Raw genomic sequence first — 13,544 nt, forward strand, 5'->3', positions numbered from 1 at the left:
CTCCTGAATGGGACTCTGAACACTTAAGTTCCCTATCACAGGCAGTGATCGACAATAAGGCTCAGGCAAGGGTCCCCTCTACTAGGCAGGCATATGTCCTGAAGTAGAGGCTGTTAGTTGAGTGGTGTTCTTCTTGACAATAAGACCCCAAAGATGCCTGACCAGTGTTATGCATTCCATTCTGCAAAAGAGGTTGAAGTGGAGGCTGTGTCCCTTTACCATGAAAGTGTATGTCACTGCCACTCCGGCACATCATGATGCAGTGCACAGCAGGTCCCTGGATGTAGGGAAAGGGAAAGGGTTATCCAAGCAGTCTAGCCCACTGTCTAGTGCAGCCATCTCCTTGGCATGCTAGACACAATATAAGTTATGAAGTGGCTCTTGGTTTTGCGTTTGCCTATCGCGGGACTGCCCAGTTTTGGTCTGCTAAATAGTGAGGCATGGCCAAAGCCAATGAAAGTACTTAATTAGCTGTTTTGGAGGGATTTGTCAGAAGAAACAGTTGAGTAACAGATAAGGACAGCAGTTTGTAAGTGTTTTGCCTCGTTTTCTCATTAGACTACTGCATGATGGTCTAAGCCATTGTTTCATCAGAACTTCTATATACAGCTGGGTTCGTCAACCATAACTCCTTCCAGGACAGCCAGAAACCTATGAGTTGTGATGGATCATCAGTTAAGCTTCACAGAACATATTGCTACAACAACCCATTCCTGCAGATTTGCCTTATACAACATTAGGAAGATTTGACCCTTCCTGTCAGAGCAAGCCACCCAACTTCTTGTCCAAGATCTTGTTCTCTCCAGACTGGACTATTGTAATGCTCTCCTGGCGGAACTTCCTGCATGTACTGTCAAGCCTCTGTAACTGATCCAGAATGCAGCAGCAAGGGTTGTCTTCAATGAGCTAAAAAAAAGCTCCCGTTACTCCTCTCCTCATCAGGTTACACTGGCTACCAGTAGCTGCTCGCATTAAATTCAAGGTACTGATGCTTGCCTACAAGACGACCACTGGCACGGCACCAATATACCAAAACTCACTAGTTCAATCTTATGTGCCCTCCAGAAGATTGCGCTCTGCAAGTGAATGATGCCTTTTGGTGCCATCCCAAAAAAGTTCTAAATAACTCTCACAGACCTTTTCCTGGACTGTGCCCTGCTGGAGGAATGACCTCCCAATCTCAATTCGAACAGCTGAGTCTTTACTCATTTAAAAAAAAAACATCTAAAGTCTCAGATTTTTCGCCAGCACTTAACCAACTAATAATAGCTCTTTTCTTTTCCTTCATATTCTTAAAAAAAAAAAAAAAACTGGCTATGCATTCTGTACTAGAATAACTGAGATTTGTCATGGCACTTGTATAATGTTGTTGTTCTCTTGTTGATCTGATTGTTTCTATTGTTATCTTTCTTAAGTCGCTTTGGATAAAAGTGTCTGCTAAATGATTAAATGTAAATGTAATGACCCCTGAGAGTGAAAGCACACTCCACTCAGAGTCTTTCCTCCTCCTGGGCCTTGGCATATGGTGCCTCTCTTGCAGACATTTGCAGAGCTGCAGGCTAGGCCACACCTAACATTTTTGCAAGGTTGTATAATCTCTAAGTTGAGCCAGCTTTCTGTTAGGCATTGCGTACAAACAGGCAATTACCAGGAGAACTGGTTTTATGTCTTGCTTGTGGTGCCATTTCCTCTATGAGTGGATGAAAGCGCTCTTCCAGAGAGTTAGCCAGTCGATGATCCCTTGCTATAGCTCCTCCAGGACACTATAGTAGCGAGGCTCAGTAAAGTAGAGTGGGGTAAGATGAGCCATTTTCTGTTTTTTGCTTATGTTTTCAAGTCAAGTCACCTTTATTAATATATAGCACTTTAAACAAAATACATTGCGTCAAAACAACTGAACAACATTGATTAAGAAAACAGTGTCTCAATAATGCAAAATGATAGTTAAAGGCAGTTCATCATTGAATTCAGTGATGTCATCTCAGTTCAGTTTAAATAGTGTCTGTGCAATCATTTGCAATCAAGTCAACAATATCGCTGTAAATGAAGTGACCCCAACTAAGCAAGCCAGAGGCGACAGCGGCAAGGAACCAAAACTCCATCGGAGACAGAATGGAGAAAAAACCTTGGGAGAAACCAGGCTCAGTTGGGGTCAGTTCTCCTCTGACCAGACGAAACCAGTAGTTCAATTCCAGGCTGCAGCAAAGTCCGATTGTGCAGAAAAATCATCTGTTTCATGTGGTCTTGTACTGGTGGTCGTCTTAGACAAGGTCTTTACAGGGGATCTGTATCTGGGCTCTAGTTGTCCTGGTCTCTGCTGTCTTTCAGGGATGTAGAGGTCCTTTCTAGGTGCTGATCCACCATCTGGTCTGGACACGTACTGGATCCGGGTGACTGCAGTGACCCTCTGATCTGGAAACAGACTGGATCTGGTGGCTACAGTGACCTCGGAATAAGAGAGAAACAGACTAATATTAGCGTAGATGCCATTCTTCTAATGATGTAGCAAGTACATCGGGTGTTATGGGAACTGTTCCCGGTTCCGGTTTACCTAATTAATGCAGCCTAAAAATCCTTTAACGGATTTGGATATTAGAAGTACATTAGTGTTATGTGTAGCCAAGTTAAAGAGATGGGTCTTTAATCTATATTTAAACTGCAAGAGTGGGTCTGCCTCCCGAACAATGTTAGGTAGGTTATTCCAGAGTTTAAGCACTAAATAGGAAAAGGATCTGCCACACACAGTTGATTTTGATATTCTAGGTATTATCAGATTGCCTGAGTTTTGAGAACGCAAACAAGAGTAACATGTAACAAGAGCTCATTCAAATACTGAGGTGCTAAACCATTCAGGAATTATAAGTAATAAGCAATTTTTTTTTAAATCTATATGATTTTTGATAGGGAGCCAGTGCAGCGTTGACATGACTGGGCTAATATGGTAATACTTCCTGGTTCTAGTAAGAACTCTTGCTGCTCCATTTTGGACTAGCTGTAGTTTGTTTACTAAGCATGCAGAACAACCACCCAATAAAGCATTACAATATTCTAGCCTTGAATCTAACCATAAATGCATGGATTAACATTTCTGCATTTGATATTGAGAGCATAGTACGTAATTTAAATATATTTTTGAGATGGAAAAATGCAGTTTTACAAATGCTAGAAACGTGGCTTTCTAAGGAAAGATTGCAATCAAATAGCACACCTAGGTTCCTAACTGATGACGAAGAATTGACAGAGCAGCCATCAAGTCTTAAACAGTGATCTGGGTTATTACATGCAAAGTTTTTAGGTCCTATATTTAACACCTCTGTTTTTTCAGAATTTAGCAGTAAAAAATTACTCGTCGTCCAGTTTTTTATATCAACTATGCATCCCATTAGTTTTTCAGATTGTTGTGTTTCACCGGGCCGCGAAGAAATATAGAGCTGAGTATCATCAACATAACAGTGAAAGCTAACACCATGTTTTCTGATGATATCTCCCAAGGGTAACATATAAAGTGTGAAGAGTAACGACCCTAGTACTGAGCCTTGAGGTACTCCATACTGCACTTGTGATCGATATGATACCTCTTCACTGCTAAGAATTGATGGCGGTCATATAAGTACGTTAAACCATGCTAATGCACTCCCATTAATGCCAACAAAGTGTTCTAGTCTATGCAAAAGAATGTTGTGGTCAATTGTCAAACGCAGCACTAAGATCCAATAGAACTAATAGAGAAATACAACCACAATCAGATGATAAGAGCAGATCATTTGTAACTCTAAGGAGAGCAATCTCAGTACTATGATACGGTCTAAATCCTGACTGGAAATCCTCACATATACCATTTTTCTCTAAGAAGGAATATAACTGTGAGGATACCACCTTTTCTAGTATCTTGGACAGAAAAGGGAGATTCGAGATTGGTCTATAATTTACTAGTTCTTTGGGGTCAAGTTGTGGTTTTTTGATGAGAGGCTATAACAGCCAATTTTAAGGTTTTTGGAACATATCCTAATGACAATGAGGAATTAATAATAGTCAGAAGAGGATCTATGACTTCTGGAAGCACCTCTTTTAGGAGCTTAGATGGAATAGGGTCTAACATACAGGTTGGTTTAGATTATTTAACAAGTTTATACAACACACATGCTTGTTCTTGTGAAAAGTGGGTTCATCCCATAGGCGCAATGGTTTTTATACTGTACAAACTGTATATTCTATGGCCCTACACCAACCCTATACCTAACCCTCACAGGAAATTTTGTGCATTTTTGTACATTTTTAAGAAAAAAAAAACTCATTCTGTATGATTTATAAGCATTTTGAAAAATGGGGACATGGGTTAAGTCCTCATAAGTCACCCTCTCCTTGAAATACCTGTCATATCTGTAACAGGGAGCCAGAGGCATTCAGATTCATGTGCAGAAACTGTATTAAGAGAATGGTCATACAAGCAGAAATGGTATGTTAGGGATATCCAGAATCATAAACGGTAACGAGCAGAGATCAGGGCAGGCAGCAGAGAATCAGAGTCAGTTTAAACAATCCAAGATCATACACAGGGAGAACTAACGCTAGGAAAAATGCTCGGAAATGTGCTGCTTTTATGTGTGTGTAAATGAGGTGCAGGTGTGTCAAGGAAATTAGCCATGACCGGAACGAATGAGAGCTCATAGACGGCCTCCATTGCCATGACAGGATAGGACGAGAGCTCTGGAAGTTTGGCTGAGATCTGACAGGGCACTGGAAGTGCGGCTTAGACGTGACGAGGCTCTGGTAGATCCGTGATGATTTGGCTTGGTTCCTGAGGATCGACTGTGACTTGGCTTGGTTCCTGAGCATCAACTGTGACTTGGCTTGGTTCCGGAGGATCGACTGTGACTTGGCTTGGTTCCGGAGGATTGACTGTGACTTGGCTTTGCTCATGAAGTTTAACTGTGGTTTTACTTGACTCATGGGTGTCAATGGTGACTTGACCTGACTCTGGATGGTCAACGATGACCTGACTAGACCCGGGAACTCATCAGGGACCTGATCAACCTTGACGTGACTAGAATCATGAAGTTTAACTGTTGTTTCACTTGACTCTTGGGTGTTAGTGGTGACTTGACTTGACTCTGGAAAGTCGACGAGGAACTGACTTGACTCTGGAAAGTCGACTGAGGCGGCCATCTTGTGCAGCGGCGCTAGGCTGGCAGCCATATTGTGCAGTGATTTTGGGGCTTTAAAGTCCTCTGCCTCTCCCACAGTGAGAGGAGAACCACATAACAAGAGTGCAAAGTCCATTATGTCCCTTAAGCTGCCATTAGACTCCCCTCTAGGTAACCATGATTTTACTGGTTCATTATGTCCAAAACGGAATAAATCCTTAAACAAGACTTCATCATCTAGGGGAACTCGATATACCAACTCACAGAACTGTTGAACATAGTCCTCGATAGATCAATCTCCTTGCCTTAGATTTAACAGCTGGTCGACTGGATCTGTGGTTAGGCTGGATTGGTGATAGGCTGACATTGAAACCAGAACCGATACCTCAGTTAGAAGGGGATGGTATGGCGGTATGGCGAAGTCTTCTGTAACAGGGAGTCAGAGACGTTCAGATCCATGTGGAAAAGCTTTATTAAGAGAATGGTCATACAAGCAGAAATCAGGAATGGCGTCAGGTATGTTAGGGATATCCAGAATCATAAATGGTAATGAGCAGAGATCAGGGCAGGCAGCAGAGAATCAGAGTCAGTTTAAACAATCCAAGATCATACACAGGGAGAACTAACGCTAGGAAAAACGCTCAGAAATGTCAGACAGGCTAAACAAGACTTTCCAGTGAGTGAGAGTGATTGTGCTGCTTTTATGTGTGTGTAAATGAGGTGCAGGTGTGGCAAGGAAATTGGCTGATGAATGAGGTGCAGGTGTGGCAAGGTGATTGTGAGGCAGTGACTCATGGGGAATGTAGTTCGGGTGTTGTGCAACAGTATGAGAGGTGCTAGTGTCCAAGTGACATCTGGTGGTTGATGGGTGGAATGGTCCTGAGTTGAGTGCCCTTTACTGAAGTTCATGGGCACTCCATCTAATGATCATGACATCAGAAACACTGAGTGAATCCAGAGTGAGTGCAGATCGGAATAACACAAACACACACACACACCCACACACATCCACACACACACACACACACACACACATTGCAAAGTACCTTATTATTTATTGTCACAAAAATGAACTATATTATCATCCAGCTCTTTATATAAGTATAACAAATCTCAGCTGCTGGATTGTTTATATCGTCACAACTGTAAACATATTATTGTCTGCCTCTAATCTGATAAATGCATCTATAAGGCAAACACTGTTGTTTATATTGATGATATAAATACATCATTTTCAGCTGCTCTTAAACACCTGCAGGTCCTTCCTGTGACAGTTTGTGGCTCTCGTCCTCATGTAGGTCAGGTGTGTGTTTCACTGAACACTCTGCACTATCAACACACACACACACACACACACACACAATGCTATGAAAATATAAATTATTTTTTTATTGTCATTTTGAAAATGTGAGATGACAAATGAAGTTCAAGAAGTACAAGTACCATTTTCCTTAAATGTCATAAAATTGCATGTTGTATAATAGGAACTATAGCATTTTGTAAACGTAATGTCATTTACATGTTTTACACAAATTATTAACAAGGTATTACCTAAAAATATGCTCTATGAGGTGAATAACGAAAATTGAGGTAAGGTAATTTTAATGAAAATAATAATAATATTAAAATAATTATGAGACGCTACTTTAAAAACGAAATCAACACAAACCGAAATAGAAACACATGGTTACTCAGCTGACTCTCTCTCTCTCACATACACACACACACACACACACACACACACACACAGAGAACTTACTGTCTATATTAGGATTTATGCAGCTCAAAGCATTATGGGTAGAATCTGTCAGTCTATTCTGATTCATCAGCACAATTTCACTGATGTTCTTGAACAAACTCCAAACCCAGGATAGAGCGTCTGAGTGAATGTGGTGTGGACTGTGTGGATGAGGATCATTGTGTCAGAGACGCTGTAGAAGGACAGAGTTCCTGCTCTGTGATCCACAAACACTCCTATTCTCCTGCTGATGGGCTTTATAGGGAGATCAGTCTTTATGTTATTGTGAATGAATGAGTAACTAGAGGAAGAGCAGAACAAACTCCAGGATTGATCATTAGATCCAAACATACACTCAATACCTCCCTTCCTGCCGATGCTCTTATATGACACTGATATACACACATCACCTCCGCTCCACTCAATCTCCCAGTAACAGCGTCCACACACACTCTCTCTACACAACACCTGCTGCCACATATCAAATCTGTCTGGATGATCAGGATACAACTGATTTTTGTTAGTGTTAGTGATCGTTCTGTTGTTCTCAGACAGATGGAGGCGTTTATTCACTGTGTTCAGATCCAGAGTGAGCTGACGGGAATCTGATGGAGATAAAACACATCAGAATCAGGAATTATGAATCTGTTTGATCTTTTCATGTTCAGTGTATCATCAGTGTCTCAGATGATATCTGTGCACATCATGATTTATAAAACTCAACATGAACACACAGAAGTTTTTCTGCTTGTGTTCTTACTGACTTACATTGTAGGAAGTCGTTCCTGGTTCTGGGAACAATGCTGGTGAATGTGTCTGTGGAAATCAACAGACATGAACAGTGTGATTCTCATGATCCTGTATCTATTCCTAACACATTTCTAATATGATGTTCTCCATGATATGAGATGATGCTGGACTGGTTTCTGAGAGCAGATGAATCTCCAGGACTTTACCTCTGTCTGAGATCTTCTTGATCTCCTCTTTGCAGAAATCCTCCAGTTTGTCTCTCAGCCGATGGACAGATTCTCTCAGATCATCAGAAGAGACGAGAGAACTGAAGAGATCATCATTTACGTCTGTAGATTCAGGAAGTGCTGAGAGAGACTGGAAACTCTACAGAAAACAGAAATCAAACTCATCAGCTCCACACTTCACTCAGTAACCTTCAGGAACATCAGATTTGATCTTTAGTAACTCTCCTCCTCGAGTAACTGAATATAAATAGAAATATATTGGGGCAAATATTTGCTAGTCTCCATAAAACCTGATCTCACCAGTAGTCTAGATTAGATTTAAACAAGCACGTTATTTTATAGGACATGCATTTAAAAAGATTATTTCCAGAGAATGCCATTTCTGAAAGCTGAAATCCATTTGTTCTTCTAGATGTGTGTTACCTGCAGGAACTGGATGTGATCCTGTGTGTGTGAAAGCTGCTCCAGCTCAGCGTCTCTCCTCCTCAGATCATTGATCTCCTGCTCCAGTCGCTCCAGTCGTTCTTCAGCTCGACTCACTGCAGTCTTTTCCTGATCTCTGATCAGTCGTATCAGCTCAGAGCGGCTTCTCTCAATGGAGCGAATGAGCTCAGTAAAGATCCTCTCACTTTCCTCCACTGCTGTCTGTGCAGAGCGCTGTTAGGACACACAGTGATTCAGCTTCAGTGAGTCTGAACTGAGACGGAGACAAACTTCTCTTCTTCTCCAGACTCACCTTATGAGACTCCACAGTCTCTCTCAGCTGCTGGAGATCTTTCTCTCTCTGCTGGATTCTCTGCTGGAGCGTCTTCTGCGTCTCCTTCTGCTGCTTCTGCAGGACAAACAGATGATCGTCAGTCTCACAGAAAACTACTGGCTCTAAATCATCATGAGAACAGATGAATCATACATGACTACTATCATACATGAATTATCATGAAGCGTAAGGACTGTTTCACACCACATATGTAAATATTATAAAGAGAAACTTACACAGACTGCTGTGTAATTCAACTGTGGCTCTACACAGAGAATAGATGAACTAAATGGAACTACAAATTACTTAAATAATCTGAATTCTGTCAGATTTCCTGAACAGAAAGTCGTCTGTTGTTGCATTTAACTTGTATTTTGACCATAGACTGTATAAAAAAAATGGATGACGTCCATGACGTCACCCGTAGGATTCTGAAGAGTGTTTTTAAAGCTCAAAGTTGGTGGAGCTGGCCGTAATTATGCAGAACTTTAAGGCTTATTATAATTTAAAGAATGAGTTATAAAAAATAATTCACCCCCTAACAGTTGTCATGATTGCCAAAGTTGTCAAATTAGCTATATAGACCAAAGCCACTTTTTCTACCAGGCTGTAAAATTAATATTTTTTGCTATTAAGTTGGGCATTTTAACATGGGGACTTTATGGGACTGACTGCCTTTTTGCAGCCGGCTTCTAGTGGCCATTCGATTAATTGCAGTTTTAATCACTTCTGTGTTGGTTTCACGAGAGACTGGAAGGTTGCTGCTCGATTTTGACAGCTAGAATTATACATTTAGTGTGGGAACAGCTGAAAAGTTTACTCCATTATTTTATGTTGTTTAATCAACGTCTATTTTACTAAAGGGTTTGCTGATAAAGTTTACGGTGTATTCTCAGTAAACAGTGAAACTCTTCTTGCAGCTGCTGTTAATTTCTACTGTCATGAGAAGTGTGAATGCTGTGAGCTCTTCATATTGCGCTGATATTAACACATATGCAACGAGTATCAGCAATATATCATCAGTGTCTAGTGTTAAATACCTGTTTCTCTGTCCTGTGTGCTGCAGCTGATACAGTGTTGTGGTTTTGATGTTCATCCATCGTACACAGCAGACAGATACACTTCTGATCAGTGCGACAGAAAACCTTGAGGATCTTCTCATGTTTCTGGCAGATCATCTCCTGCAGTCGTCCAGTGGCTTCAGTCAATTTGTGTGGCTTACGTGAATGAAACTCCTCGTGACGATCAAAATGAGTTTGACAGTAAGACTCCAGACACACCAGACAGGACTTGACGGCTCTGTATTTTCTTCCAGTACAGACGTCACACTGCACATCTCCAACTCCAGCGTAACAGTCATCAGAGAGTCTGGTCTTCTTCAGTTTCTCCACCACTTCAGCCAGGATGGTGTTTGTAGCTAAAGCAGGTCTTGGACTGAAGGTCTGTCTGCACTGAGGACAGCTGTAGACTCTCTTCTGATCCTCCTGATCCCAGCAGTCTGTAATACAGCTCTTACAATAACTGTGTCCACAGGGAATGGCCACTGGATCCTTCAGGAGATCCAGACACACTGAACACATGAACTCCTTCTGACCCACTGAAATTCTGGCTTCTGCCATTTTACTGCCGAAATACAGAGACACAAACACTCAACAGCTAAACTAGCACTTTAGTTTCTCTTTCCCTGAACTTATGTGATTCTGTTTCCTGGTTCTGTGTTTGAGTGACGTGTGTAAAACAGGTGTGTCTGTGAGTCTGTAAAGCAGGTTCCTCAATCCTGCTGAGTGTAGTTTCGACACACCTGGTTATTGAAGTTATTGAAAGTTAATTCAGGTGTGTTTTTTTTTTGTTTAATCTAAACTCTGTGGGAAAGTCACACTAGTGAACTAGAAATGGGGAATGTGCTTTCTTGTAAATTTCTTTTAATAAATGAATATGTTTATTTGCATTCATGTCTTATTGTTTTTCATCCCTGACCCACACAAACAAGTGCAGCAGTCTGCCCCCTGCAGCATCTGACAGGAGAAACAGGCTGGATTCAGTTGCGGGTTTACACTGAGCTTTATCTAAAGCAGATGAAACAAGGCAGATGAGTATCGTTCCACAGTGTAACTCATTCGGCAGCTGAGACCCAGAGAAATGAGAGCTGGAATCTTCTAGGAGTACTGCATTCGTGAGAACAAGAGCCAGAGCAAAACAGCAAAAGACACTGGAGCCTGAGGACAAGACAAGACAAGGTGAGAACACAGACCAGCTCGAGCTATTGGTAAGAGTCACAACAGTCTGGCCACGAACAGAGAAACACAGGGAATTATAAAGGGAAAAAATTAGAAGAGCACTGAGAACAGGTGGCAAACAATTAAGGTTAACAACGGAGAAACAAGGAGGGCGGGGAACTCAAATCAAACATGCAGACACAATGAGCTGTCAAACCATCCCAACATACATTCACAACACCAAAAGGCAGGTGATTAGCCCCAAACCCTGACAGAATCAACATCAGCTCTAAGAAGGCAACACACCACAGCCATCAGCTTCCGGGAGAACGGTGATGCAGCCTCTAAAAAGATGCAAAGTATCCATGAGATTCCAAGACATTTGGTGATGACTTCGCTACTCTCTCCATCAGAGGAGCGCTGGAGGCTGACATCTGGTACATCTCTAATTCCCAAAACATCAACAAAAGAGCAGTTTGTTCAAGCTTGTGACCTCGACACCATCTTTCTCCACAGGCCAAGAAATTGTGGTTGCAGGACAACATGCTTCCTCATGCACCTCCTGCCAACCCTCTGAAGAATCCTGGGGAACAGGTAAGAGTTGCAAGACACCCACTGTCTCAACTTCAGGATGCTACATTTCCTGATTTGGGGCCTGCACATGCTCCCCTTCAAGATATAGATGCATAAACATTTACATTTAATTATATTATTAATTCGTTACATTTACGTAGAGCTTTTCTGGTTACTCAAAGCACTTTACATGAAGGTTGGAATCTCCTCATCCACCACCAGTTTGCAGCATCCACCTGCTAATGGATCTCAGACTTCTGGAGGGGATGTAGATTTGTAGTAGTGAGTGGAAGTAGACGGGTGCTTGACCAGTCGTGTCACTGCATCTCTAATTATTTTTAGAGGTTTGATTGTGCTTGAAGTCTGGCCAAAAGAGCATTCCAGCCCAGAAATGACAAGGGTCTGAACAAGAAGTTGTGCAGTATGTTACGTTAGAAAGGGCCTGATCTTTCTGATGCTGTGCAATACAAACCTACAAGATCAAACATTCTTTGCAATGTGGTCTTTGAAGGCCAGCTGGTCATCATAGATTATACCAAGTTGATGGGTTTAATGTAAAGGAACCTAGCTGGATGTTGAAATCATGCTGTAGAGCTGGAGTGGCAGGGAAGACAAGAAGCTCAGTCTTTGCCAGGTTAAGCTATGGTTGATATTCTTTCATCCATGCCGGGATGTCCACCAGGCAGCCTGAGATCTGTGCAGCTACTGTTGGATCATCTGGATGAAATGAGAGATAGAGCTAAATGTCATCAGCATAGCACTGGTAGCACAAGCATAGCAGTGATGTATTGTATATGGAGAAGAGGAGGGGTCCAAAAACTGATCCCTGAGGAAACCCAGTGACCATTTGATGTGCTTTAGATACCACCCTGAAAGACCAATGAGATAGGATTCAAAAGTCCAAAGACTAAAAGTGGACTTCCATCCATCAGGAATGAGGACAGCAGCCCATCCAGCTCCTCTATGAAGGGGGCTAGAATTTGCCCAGGAGGGTGGTCAATTTATACAACCTGGAGTTTTATAGGAGCTGTTACAGTAATGAGATTCAAATGAGTTATAATTGCATAGGGGAGAGTGGGTTGAGTATTTCCAATTGTTTGAAATGAGCAGAACAGTGTCCTCACTCCAGCCAACCTGTCAGGGGTTGTGAGTGAAGGAGAAGTTGTTAGCCTAGAGCAGCTGTGGTTTCTGAGAGTACCGGATGAATCCAGGGCTAAGTCAAGCCCAAGATGCTGAGTGTGGATTGTAAAGAAAAAACAAAAATGAAGTCTGCTTTGTTGACACCTGAGACACAGAACTGATACACACTGAGAAAGATTTTCTCCCAAGATTAGTTTGCAGTGATCATCCTCAAGGACACATACTTTCACGACTTGCTTTTCCCTCTTTGCAGACTGTTCCTTCAGGTTGCTTTTTTCGTTTGCACCCTACTCTTCAGACCTGATGCTCCTCACAACAGTCCTTCCCTGGCAGATTCCCCTGAGGGACCTTGAGAAGGACCTCTTTTTCTCAAGGACGTGCAACAGATGGCATCTGCTTCCAGATCTGTGGAACCTAGGCTGTGGCTCCTGAATGGGACTCTGAGAGCTTAAGTGGCCGGTCACAGGCAGTTATAGACAATAACACTCAATAACAGGCAAGGATCCCCTCTACTAGGCAGGTGTCATTGTTGTGCTTTCTTTTTTGCAAGAGAGGCTGAAGTGGAGGCTGTGTCCCTCCACCATGAAAGTGTATGCTGCTGCCATTTAGGCATATCATGATGCAGTGCACAGCAGGTCCCTGGAGAAGCACAATCTGAACATCAGGTGAGGTTAAACCCTCCAAGACTGCACCTCATCCCCTCATCCTTGCTGGGCTACAGAAAACCTTTGAGCTTCTCAAATCAATTGAGCTTAAGATTCTATCTTTTAAGTCAGCAAACATGACCGGGCTCACGTCCATCATTAGGGTGGGGGACCTGCAAGCATCTTTGTCAATGAAAGATGCCTAGAGTTGGGGTCAGCTGATTATTGTGTGATCCAGAAACCCCCCAAAATTTGGCTTGTCAAATTTTACTTTGACAAGCCAAAAACATTTTCTAAAGTAAACTGGTGCCTTCTATTCCTCCCATGTGTTTCTCATTTTCACAGTCTGGAAGAA

General features: G+C 42.1%; 1 protein-coding gene across 1 annotated transcript; it reads right to left on the reverse strand.

Moving 5' to 3' along the window:
- Nucleotides 1–6,919: 6,919 nt before the first annotated feature.
- LOC113110371 (tripartite motif-containing protein 16-like) lies at nucleotides 6,920–10,289 on the reverse strand. The gene is made up of 6 exons (XM_026274544.1): nucleotides 9,657–10,289; nucleotides 8,596–8,691; nucleotides 8,283–8,516; nucleotides 7,839–7,998; nucleotides 7,651–7,698; nucleotides 6,920–7,487 (listed from the first exon to the last, which is right to left on the reverse strand). Exons 1-6 carry the CDS (start codon nucleotides 10,233–10,235, stop codon nucleotides 6,970–6,972), a joined length of 1,635 nt encoding a protein of 544 aa, XP_026130329.1. The 5' UTR covers nucleotides 10,236–10,289; the 3' UTR covers nucleotides 6,920–6,969.
- Between the last annotated feature and the right edge of the window lie 3,255 nt (nucleotides 10,290–13,544).

The sequence above is a fragment of the Carassius auratus genome, chromosome 2, assembly GCF_003368295.1.
Source record: "Carassius auratus strain Wakin chromosome 2, ASM336829v1, whole genome shotgun sequence".
NCBI classification, from domain to species: domain Eukaryota; kingdom Metazoa; phylum Chordata; class Actinopteri; order Cypriniformes; family Cyprinidae; genus Carassius; species Carassius auratus.

Bases quoted from the DNA above. Each gene is read 5' to 3' on its own strand.
- LOC113110371 (XM_026274544.1), bottom strand. From the start codon at position 10,235: ATGGCAGAAGCCAGAATTTCAGTGGGTCAGAAGGAGTTCATGTGTTCA. The intron at 8,692-9,656 runs GTATTTAACACT...TTTGTCCTGCAG, and splicing joins CACACAGGACAGAGAAACAG to AAGCAGCAGAAGGAGACGCA. The intron at 7,488-7,650 runs GTAAGTCAGTAA...TATCTCCATCAG, and splicing joins CAGGAACGACTTCCTACAAT to ATTCCCGTCAGCTCACTCTG.